Source organism: Barbatula barbatula (assembly GCF_947034865.1).
Source record: "Barbatula barbatula genome assembly, chromosome: 4".
Lineage (NCBI taxonomy): Eukaryota > Metazoa > Chordata > Actinopteri > Cypriniformes > Nemacheilidae > Barbatula > Barbatula barbatula.
The window spans coordinates 4836958-4847558 of record NC_136768.1 but is presented as its reverse complement, the minus strand read 5'-3'; the positions used below and the strand labels follow the sequence as shown (position 1 = coordinate 4847558).

General features: G+C 37.7%; 1 protein-coding gene across 1 annotated transcript; it reads right to left on the bottom strand.

The window, feature by feature from the left end:
* Positions 1-4628: 4628 nt before the first annotated feature.
* Positions 4629-9119, bottom strand: LOC306892953 (scavenger receptor cysteine-rich type 1 protein M130-like; the record flags this gene model as incomplete). The annotated part of the gene is made up of 15 exons (XM_079454377.1): positions 4629-4687; positions 4785-4844; positions 4940-4984; positions 5086-5145; positions 5214-5309; positions 5454-5696; positions 5774-6088; positions 6201-6269; positions 6384-6686; positions 6834-7151; positions 7273-7605; positions 7679-7990; positions 8109-8417; positions 8502-8810; positions 9062-9119. 15 exons carry the CDS (start codon positions 9117-9119, stop codon positions 4629-4631), a joined length of 2889 nt encoding a protein of 962 aa, XP_079310503.1.
* Between the last annotated feature and the right edge of the window lie 1482 nt (positions 9120-10601).

The following is a 10601-nucleotide window of genomic DNA, read 5'->3' as shown; positions in this document are numbered from 1 at the left end:
GAACACAAATCTGAATTTGACGACATACAGTGACATTTTAGAGATCTGTGTACTTCCAACTTTGTGGCAACATTATGGGGAAGTGCCTTTTTCTGCACCACATCCAAATAAATGTTTTTACAGCATCTGGTGTGGTAGAACTTAAATGACCTGCATAAAGCCCACACCTGAACCCCACTAAACCCTATTGAATTGCAATGTTAAACCCCAGCCACCAAGGTACTGCTTGACCTCGCCGTTGCTCTTTTGTCTAAACAGAAGACATTTTTCAAACATGTTCAATTACCACATCAAAAAGATTCCAGATGTATGAAAGCTGTTACAGTACTATAAAGAGGAATTCAATTCAATGGCTCTGAAATTAAATGTTTAACAATCCAGTGGGTTGTAGTGTTGGGGATTTCTACAAAATTTTGCCCATGTAGTGCACGTACATCTCATGTATTTATTATATGTCTTATCCAGCTTACTCGATGCTATAAAACCCTGTGGGATTAGTGAGGACATCCACTGCATGTGTTATGGCGGCACATCTATCACTATGAAGGCTTAATGCCAATTCCCTGCATTATAAATTTGACATTGGCATGCCATCACCTTCTGTTGGTGTCACTAAACATTTTTTAAAAATCCCAGTAATTCACATTCCATCTGGTCTCAGATAAATAAAAAGATTGCTAGTTCTCATTGCCAAGGCTGATGTGTGGCTGCTGTGTCGTAAATCGCTTGCAAGAACGGGAACGTGATGGTGAATTTTAATGGTGACATTCATTACAGTGATCAATGAAGAGTAAGCCATCTTGGTAAATACAGCCCTATCTCTTTATCGTGCTGTCTCTCTTGCCATCTCTAAGATGCACATGCTCTCTTTCTCCTCTCATAAGCACAGGCTATCCATTAAACAGTAGACCTTCAATTCCAAAACGGCAGTTAACTTTAAATTTTTTAACTCACTTAAACATTAAATCAAGTACATTTCTTAGCAGGCAGTAAGCTGCAAAGTAGGAAATGGTTCTGTGAATGAATGTCCGGACGCCCACTTCTTACACTGTGAGTCATTGACTGTATTGGTTCTTTGAGTCAGTAGTAGCCGCCAACTGTGCACTGTTGTCATTGCCTTGAAAGTTGACTCAAGGGCACAAATACCAATACACATCATTACATTTTATAAAAAGACATTTGAATAGACAAGCCTAATTTTACAGCATTCCAAGAGTTTAAGTGTATCGGCATTTCATTCTGTACACTACTACTTGGAACATACTGTACTTTCCATTCTTCATTTCTCACTATGATCTCAGTTAAATTATACAAGAAGGGTAACTAAGGTGATTCTGGGCCTTGGAGTACTATTTAGCAAATTCCTGAAACATTCTTTAAAGAAAGACTGTTCACCCCCTGCCACATAATCATCAGGCTTTAAACAGCAGGCAAAACATCTGCGGTCAGAGTTTGAGGCCGATTATGGGAAGGCAATACTCTGCTGTTTGCTCCGAGTGGTGACGGGGCTGGAATGTGAGAATAGGGATTATCGAGGGGATGGAAGATTGATGACCTCATGGTCGGGCTAAAGCTGTTTGATACTGTCGGCCAAACGAAGGTCCCATCTCAATTTGGTGAGCGGTGAAGATAAGCCTGCCAGTGGTGTGTGCTGAACCGAACTATATATCCTGATGCCATTAGACGGTGAGAAACTCAGAGCTGGTGAACTGGAGAAGCGGAGGCGTTACAGTAATATCTTGTCTATATGGTACATCTTAGCATGAGGTGCTGAACACTCACATTTGTGATGCCGCAGCTGCTTCAATCAATTTGCAACATTATGAATTTTTTGAAGCATGAACATATGCATACACCAAAACACTAAACATGCCTATATGCATAATGACATTACATACCGAGAAAAGGTTTAAGGTGTGCAGATTTTTAGGATACGTTTTATTGTAGACTTGGCCTCAGGTGGTCTCTATGGAAACCCCTGTCTGCTTCAGCAGCCTCTGTAAGAATGTAATAGGCATACCTGCGTTCCCACGGTGACCAGACAGCAGATAAAGATGGTGTCAGTCACAGCTGATCTTTCTGAACGCGTCCTTTTATTGCTGGATCGCACTTGTGATTTAATTGCTTGCAAGTAACACTTGACGTTAATACATTATGCAGCTAAAATGTACTTAATGCACCAGCTGTAAACCAGACCAGAAGGTGTAAACTGTGACCAACCAGTGCCCTAGCTCTGGCTTTCTTTGGTTAATTTTTAGACAGAAACTTGACACATACACAGCAGAGAAGTGAAATGCATTATGTTGGATGTTAATTTGGTTCTTATTCGTTGTTTTTAGGCCTTAATGTTTATGATGAAGGCTCAGACAATAAGCTTTTGAATCCAGAATTTGGATTAACTCAGTAACATGTTTCCATCTAGTGATCAATATGTGAACTGCATTATACTGTAAATCAATTATTATACTGTACAGCCCAAACGATCGCTCAATGTCACACTAAAGATGTAGAAGTTATTTTGACTGACATAAATATAAATAACGATGTTTGGTTACAACAATAAGAAAATAAACTTTATAACAATAATTTTTGTATGAAATGCATTAGATTAATAATAAACAATGATCATGTTCATGCTAAAGTGAAATTACCAGCTACAGTTCTCTGGACTTATACTACCTTAACACAGTTTAAATCGAAAACCGCAATACAGTTACATATGATACAAGGTCAAGATCTTGATCATGTAAGGGGCAAGTGAGTTGAACATTTGTAGGGAATACGAATTTAAGTTATAAATAGATAAAACGATTTAAATAATTGTCTAACCACGTCCATGTATCTGTAGCTCTATCCTCAGAAATGTCTTGGCAAACTATAATGGGACAGAGAACAGCTTTTCGTTCACAAATATTTCAAATTCCAAAACTCCTTTATGCTCACTGTTCAGAAACAAGGCAAAATTACACAAATAAACAAAAGTTTACTCTCCCACGTTTGTTGTTAAGCCCACTTATGTTAGGAGTTACTTACAAAACGTTTTCCTTTGCCTTGCGAATATTTTTCTCTTTAACTTTACTTATATATTTATTTGGATATTTACAAATTAATTCATAAGGAGGTAAATTTACCTTGTCAACTTTTAGTCTTGCTAAACTGCAGCTCTTCCGTGCGGTAAAAAGGTTTCATGCCAGTGAATTTGATGCGATGTCCTTCTCTGTAAACGTTATAAATGTAAATATAAATGTTATAAATGTTTCGATTAAGCTTCTTCAGCCACAGTTTCCTCCATTTAATACTGCGCGTGCAACCACGCAGACGCGTCTCCTATGAAAGGAAGCGCAGTTGTTTTAATTTGGCTGTATGTTCAATAACAATAGTGTGTTCTTAATTAACAATAAATGTTGACTTAATGTCATATATTGCGCATGAGCCCCGTCTGGTGGACACATTGTGTACTGAAATTAGACAGCTGAAAATATTTTCAGAATATTTTCTTTTTTTTTTAAGCTTAACATTAACTGCAGATGTATCCCTCAAATCTAATTGGTTGATTTAAATACAATTTAGAAATGTTAATTTAGAAACAATATTGACCCAAGAAACATCTCTAACTTGGTCAAATCAGGAAAGCCAATTTTTATTCATTTAAATGATCAACAAGCAGATTCATGACACAAAAACAAGTATAATCATTATATATCTTAATATCAAAATATCATCATATTTAGCAGTTGACTGATTGTGCTTAAAATTACAATCTAAAGCTGGCATATATATTACATTAATTCACATATGACTCAGGCATGCTTTTATTCCTCACTGTATATGTCTCTGTACATTTCATTTTAATAGAAAATACTGCTCAGCAGATTGTGCAGTGTTAAACCAATATTGCGTTAATTGACATTTACAGTAAATGAGATACATCAAGGTTATTTGTTTTAACATGTAATTTTTTACCACTGTGACAGATATAATTCATTTAAACTTATGTGTTATTTTTGAGATTCTTGGAAAACATATCTGTCACGTAACTGCCACGGAACACAGACGAGGAGGTGCATACAAACAGCTTTAACGTTCTTGTAAACACGTGAGCCACAAAACAAAGAAAATAACATTGACGACACAGGACAAAGAACAAAGGCACAGGGGGTATATATACAATCCGATGAGATCGCTCACAGGTGCGGGGATTGCAGACGAGTGACAGGTGCGGGAGCGTGGAGGATCGTGGGAAATGAAGTCCATGTGAAAACACGGGCAGAGAGAGGGGGAAACCGTATCAATAACCAGTTTAATTGGAGTTCATTGTCGTCTTCAGCACCATGGACAGCGACCGGTAAAATTCAGCACCAATGCGAGCGCGAATTTCCATTCATGAGGCATTTAAAATATGATCTAAATATTTATGGTTTTGTCATTTGAAGGTTACCAGTCAAAGGTATCTTGACTCAATTCATATTCAGGAGCCAAGGCTCGCATTGGAAGATAAAGGTATCCATAGTTCTAGCAAAAAGGGTACAAGAAATACTGTTGATTCAATGTTTTTAATTGTTTTGTTCTTAAAAGAAAAAAAAAATAATGGCTTTGTCAGCAGGAAAAACATTAGGAAAAGAAAATTATTAATTCGAGGAAGGGTACACACTCTCCACTTCTGTAACTCTCTCAGCTTCCGCAAACACTGATAATAAAAACAAATAGCAAACAAAAGCAATTAAAAAGAATCACAGTTATACAACAGAAGCATTTTATTTATTAAATAAAATTCGACAACTCACCTACAGCACTGATACTTTGTCCAAAAGTGAAAACATCATCATAATTGGCCAGTATTTCCTCTAAAAATATTCATTCAAATTTTCAGCAGATGCAGGTTGAAAAGTTTAATATGTTTTTTACAAAAGACATGAACACAAAAACAAAAAACAACTACCTGCTCTCGTTGGTTTCCCATCATCACAGGCGTCAGCTGACTCGTCTACAGCAAAATTCGGAGATACACTCAGGGTAACCTTGTATTTGTTCACGACATTCTCAATAATTTCTTTTATTATTTCAGTGTTTTATAAAAAATCTTACACTCATGTCCATTAGGGATGACATCATAGTTGTCTGATGTAGCCTGTTTGACCTTAATGTCTAAATCAGTGAAAATAAAAGATTACAATTAATTAAAATAAAAAGAAATGAAGATAAAGATGCCTCACCTGAGTCACCTCTCTGAATAAAGTGAGTGTGTCTGTGATTAATCTCTTCATAAATTCCCTCAATCCTGTGTCTGCTCTTAGAGAGACTTTTGAGTGCTGCAGAAAAAACATATGATGTCCCTTCAACATTCAAAAGGTTTTATATATATATATATATATATATATATATATATATATATATATATATATATATATATATGGTTTGTATACTGTATATTAGCTTTGGGGATTGAGACAGACCTGTCGTTGTATGTGATGTGTGGATGTGTGTATCTCTCCTCATCACTCTGTTGTGTTGAATCAGTATCAGCAGCGGCACTAAGAGCAGTAAGAGCAAAACTCCCAGAACAATCACGACCACTGGAGGAATGAAGAGAGACTCTGCTGGAGAAGTCTGTGTTGAGGGCACTGCTCTCCTGTTAGTCTGAGAAACTGAATGAGAAGCTGCTGTTGTTGTGGCAGAAGTTGTGGACACAGACAAATCTGTCAATTGAAAAAAAAACATATTGTAGAAACTGCTGAAATTATCATCAACTCATCACTCAGTGTTTTACTCTCACTTGCACAGATGAGTCCAACACGTTCTTTGTGTGAACAGTCAGTGTGTTTTTTCAGGACGTGAGGACAGTCCCACAGGTGAATCTCAGTCCCTCTGCACTCGACTCTGTTCAGCCACACAACACCTTCATCGGCACCAAACGCTTCATTTCCATCAGCACTCAATGCTGCTCCACAACCCAGCTGCCTGCAGACCACCTGAGCATCTCTGATGTCCCACAGATCATCACAGACTGAACCCCACTCAGAGTTATGATACACCTCCAGCCTCCCAGAACACCAGCCCTTCCCTCCACTCAGTCTGAGAGAAAGCTGATCTACGTTACACACATTTAACATAAAGAGACTCCTCGATTATCACTTTCCAACAATTATATCCTTCCTGGGAAGGTGTAAAAATTAAATGTTTGATATCTATTTTAAACTTACTTGAACAGTGTCTCTGGTGGGATGTAGAACAGGTCAGATGACTCCGTGGAGACAAATAATTGTTTTCCTCTGTAATGAGAAACACTGATGTACTTATGATTATGACATGTTTTACATCACTTCAAAAAGGCTTTAAAACAAAACAGCAGTAAAAAGCACTTTTCATTTTAAATATAGTCTTACCAAAGCAAGTGATGCTGGCCACCTCGTTATAATAACAGTTATTCAGACCCCAGGGTAAAGATGGGCATTGCCACAATGTAATATCATGTTTTCGACATTTTAAATGATCCAACCAATTTGTAGTTGGCATTCGTCCCGCGGAATAACTGGGTTCACTGGCAGATCTTCCACAGTTGAGCTCCTGACAGATCAAACTCGCTGTGTCTCTGTCCATCTGATTTATACAAACGTTTCCCCAGGATCCATTGTAGAAAACCTCCACATTCCCTTCACAGCCTTCAGTTAACCTGATCTCTTTAAACTCTAAAATGAGCAGTTGAAACATATAGAAGAAAAAAGAAAAGAAAATTTTAACTAAAGTCTCAGTCACATCTTTTACTAAAAGCATATATATTTATTGTTTCTTAAATTCCTAAAAGACAATTATCTGCAGCAAAAGAGTACACTAGCCTGAGCACACGACTCCTACATCCTCCTTGTGTTTACAGTCATGATCTCCCCAGACCCGTGAAGAGCAGTTCCACAGAGACGTCTCATTCCCCTCACAGTTCACATCATCCAGCCATATGGGTCCAGAACCAGGACCAAACCAGGCTGGTACTGGCTGATCACTGAGAGCCACTCCACACTGCAGCTGTCTGCACACCACATGAGCATCTTTAATATCCCAGGAGTCATCACACACTGTCCCCCATGAGCCTTTGTGAAAGACCTCCAGCCTCCCTGCACAATCTCCACCAGAACCCACCAACCTGACTGACCTTTGACCTGATCAGACACAAAAAGACAAATAGTAATTCCAAATTAATCATTTAGCTTTTAAATACCAAATATTCGTTTATTGTATTTATGTATTTATATACTAATATTGTATACTAATTTTTGTCACTCTGACCAAGGCAGGTGATTGACAGGTGTTGTGTGGAGCTGCAGTTGAGAGTTTGTGGAGAGCCGTTGCAGTTCCTCAGATGATGTTCAGTCCCAGAGCACTTGAAGCCCATCACACACTCATGACTGTGTTCAGCACTTGATGAAGAGGAGCCAGAGAAGTTCAGCGCAGAGCCACAGCCCAGCTGTCTGCAGACCACAGAGGACTCAGTGACACTCCAGGAGTCCAGCAGAACTCTCCTCCAGACCTGATCAATGTAAACTTCCAGCTCCCCCTCACACTCTCTCTCTCCAGACAACCTCACACCACCATCATGAAGAGCCAGAGAGGAATCTGAGAACATATTACATATTAATCATATGCCTCACATTCCCATCATGTTACTGAAAGAGTGAAGTTTACTCACTAGAACAAATGACTCCAACATCTTGTTTATGAGAGTATTCAGCTCGACTCCATGAAGAGATTGAACATTCTGAGAGTTGTGTTTCATTCCCCTGACAATCAAACACATCCGCCCAGATTTCACCAGATCCCTCTCCAAACCAGTCCGCTCCCACAACAGACACAGCAATCCCACAATTCAGCTGTCTACAGACAACACTGGCAGCTCTCATATTTATGCATCCATCACATACTGTGCCCCACTCATCCAGGTACTGAATCTCAACTCGACCAGAACAGGAGGAACCATTTACCAGTGTAACCTGTGAGTAACCTGCACAGAGAATTTAAAGCTTATTGAAACCGAATTGAGCAGTGCAAGGCTGCAGTAACTGAACCATTAAAGAAAGTTAAGTTCAGAAAATGTAACAAGACTTAAAATATTACTTAACCAGAGCATATAATTCCCACATCGTTGTCATGTGAGCATTTTTTAGGTAAGGAGGACGTTGGGCAAAAAACAAAGTATGATTCGTTTCCTCTACATTGAATGTCTTTTGTCCACAAGGGTCCTTCTCCTTTACCAAAAGCATCTGCTCCCAGCAGCTGTACAGGAACCCCACAGTTCAGCTCTCTACACACAACCTCTGCATCCTGATCATCAAACGCTGCATCACACACTGTACCCCACGTCTTCACTTGAAGTATCTCTAATCTTCCAGAGCACAGGTGGGATCCATTTACAAGTCTGGGAACGCGATCTGTGTGTTAACATTACACATTAAATTATTTCTATTAAATTTGCCCCAAAACACTCAATTGAAAACAACAGATAGAAAGTTTACCTGAACAAATAATTCCAGCATCTTCACTATGTTTACAGTTGCCAACACCCCATCCGGATGATCCACAGTTCTTCAGTGTAGACTCTGTTCCATCACACTTCACATCATCCAACCAGATTCGTCCTGATCCTTGTCCAAAGTGAGCGAGGCCAATCGCACGTATCGGTTTGCCACAGCCCAGCTCTTTGCATACCACTCCTGCAGCGTCCATATTCCAGCCATCATCACACACCGTTCCCCACTGAGCATCATGAAAAACCTCCACTCTTCCGCTACATGGGCTGCTGCCACCGACCACCCTTATACTGCCTGTACAAAAGAGAGCCACAGAGTAAGATTTGTAATAGTATTTCACTTTAAGGTTTTTGCTGTGTATTAGTATAATCTGCATAATTTACAATCTGCATTATATAACACATGTAACGCATTGAAATAGATTTTCACTGTTTAAATTATTAATTAACTGTTTAGTTAAATTTTTATATTAATATTAAATATATTTGATAGGTATTGCTTAGCTGTTTTCACCATGTGAAGGACAATTGAAGGCCAACACTTACCAGCCGTGGATAGTGTGATGATTGTGCTCATAAAACAGATGATCAAACAGCTCTTCATCCTTCTCTGTTTTACACAGTGTTAAATTAACTCATCAAATGTTTTTTGTCTCTTAACAAATGTCTGAAGAGGGGCCGGGCTGGGGACTAAAAGGAGTGTCTGAATTGCCTTCTGGCAACTGCCAATCACAGGCGCTTTTACCTTTTTAGAAAATTAACATAAGAAATCATCAAATAATTTTGTGATACATAAAGAAAATTTTTCTCTGTCCCTCATTCTGTGAAAAAAAGATCTCAGAATCTAATAGTTAAAAAGATTAAAATGGGATTTCAACCATTCATTTCACAAAGATTTAACATTTTCAACTGCCGATATGTTCAGTCAATATTAAAGATATCAAGATGTATTTTTACCGAATGCTGTTATGTATTATACATTATGATTTTATGGAGAAAACAGTAAATTGCAAAAAATAACTCTAGCTGGGTTTTCATGGGTCACATATTAAAAGAAAACATCAACAGTGATAAATAAGATTCTGCTTCCTCAACAAAACAGAACCACGTGTTATAACCAATGTCTGTCAACTGCAGAGAAGAGATACAAGCTTTGATAACTAACTGCTAACAGCACACACTGATAACAACACTGCCATATATATGACATTGAACCATAATATTCAAGTAAAATGACACTTTTAAAAAGTGTTCAAATTTTAAAATACATGCCAACCAGGAGCTCAAGCGGTCTTAAAACTGCGAAACAGGGAAGAATTCTGTTTATTGGTACACATTAGCTACAGAAATATGTTGGCTACATAGCTTTATATATGACAAGAGACATTTGTTCACATGAAGAAGCAAGTTTAAAAACGGCAGCTTTATGCAAAAGACTGTAAATAATGGTTATAAAATAAGTGAAATCCCACAGAGACGCAGAAAACAAAAGGAAGCATTTTTAATTGATCTTGTTTACCTTATTTTATTTGAAAAATATACTAATTATAAAATGTATAGAACATTTTGCAAGATGTAAACCTTTTTTAAATCTTACATATACAATTAAATATCCAAATATGAATTTAACATTTTGATTTGGTAAATGGTCTTTTGCTTGTATTCTGTTCAAACATTTATTATAAGAAAACTTCCAAAGTGGTCTACATAATTTTTTTCATAATATTATTATTATTATAACATTTGTTTTTAATTAATTGTATTATATTAGCACTGATGCACAGGATTCCTCCTCAAGTTAAAAAGTTACAGGAAACTGCATAAAGGGGAAGGAAATATTTCAGTTAAAGCATCTAAGCTCCACACCTGCACAGATACAAGTACTGATAACTAACTGCCTTATCCGCCATGTGAGTTAACAAATAAATATGAGGTGACAAACATACGAAGTGTTTTATTGAAATGTATTGATTGAGACATGACCCATGCATTTCTACTGCCAGTACTGCTGCTTTGTCAAATTCTTACAGCAATAAAACGCAGAATTATGTTTGATCTGACCATGACTATTTAATACTGCAATTCA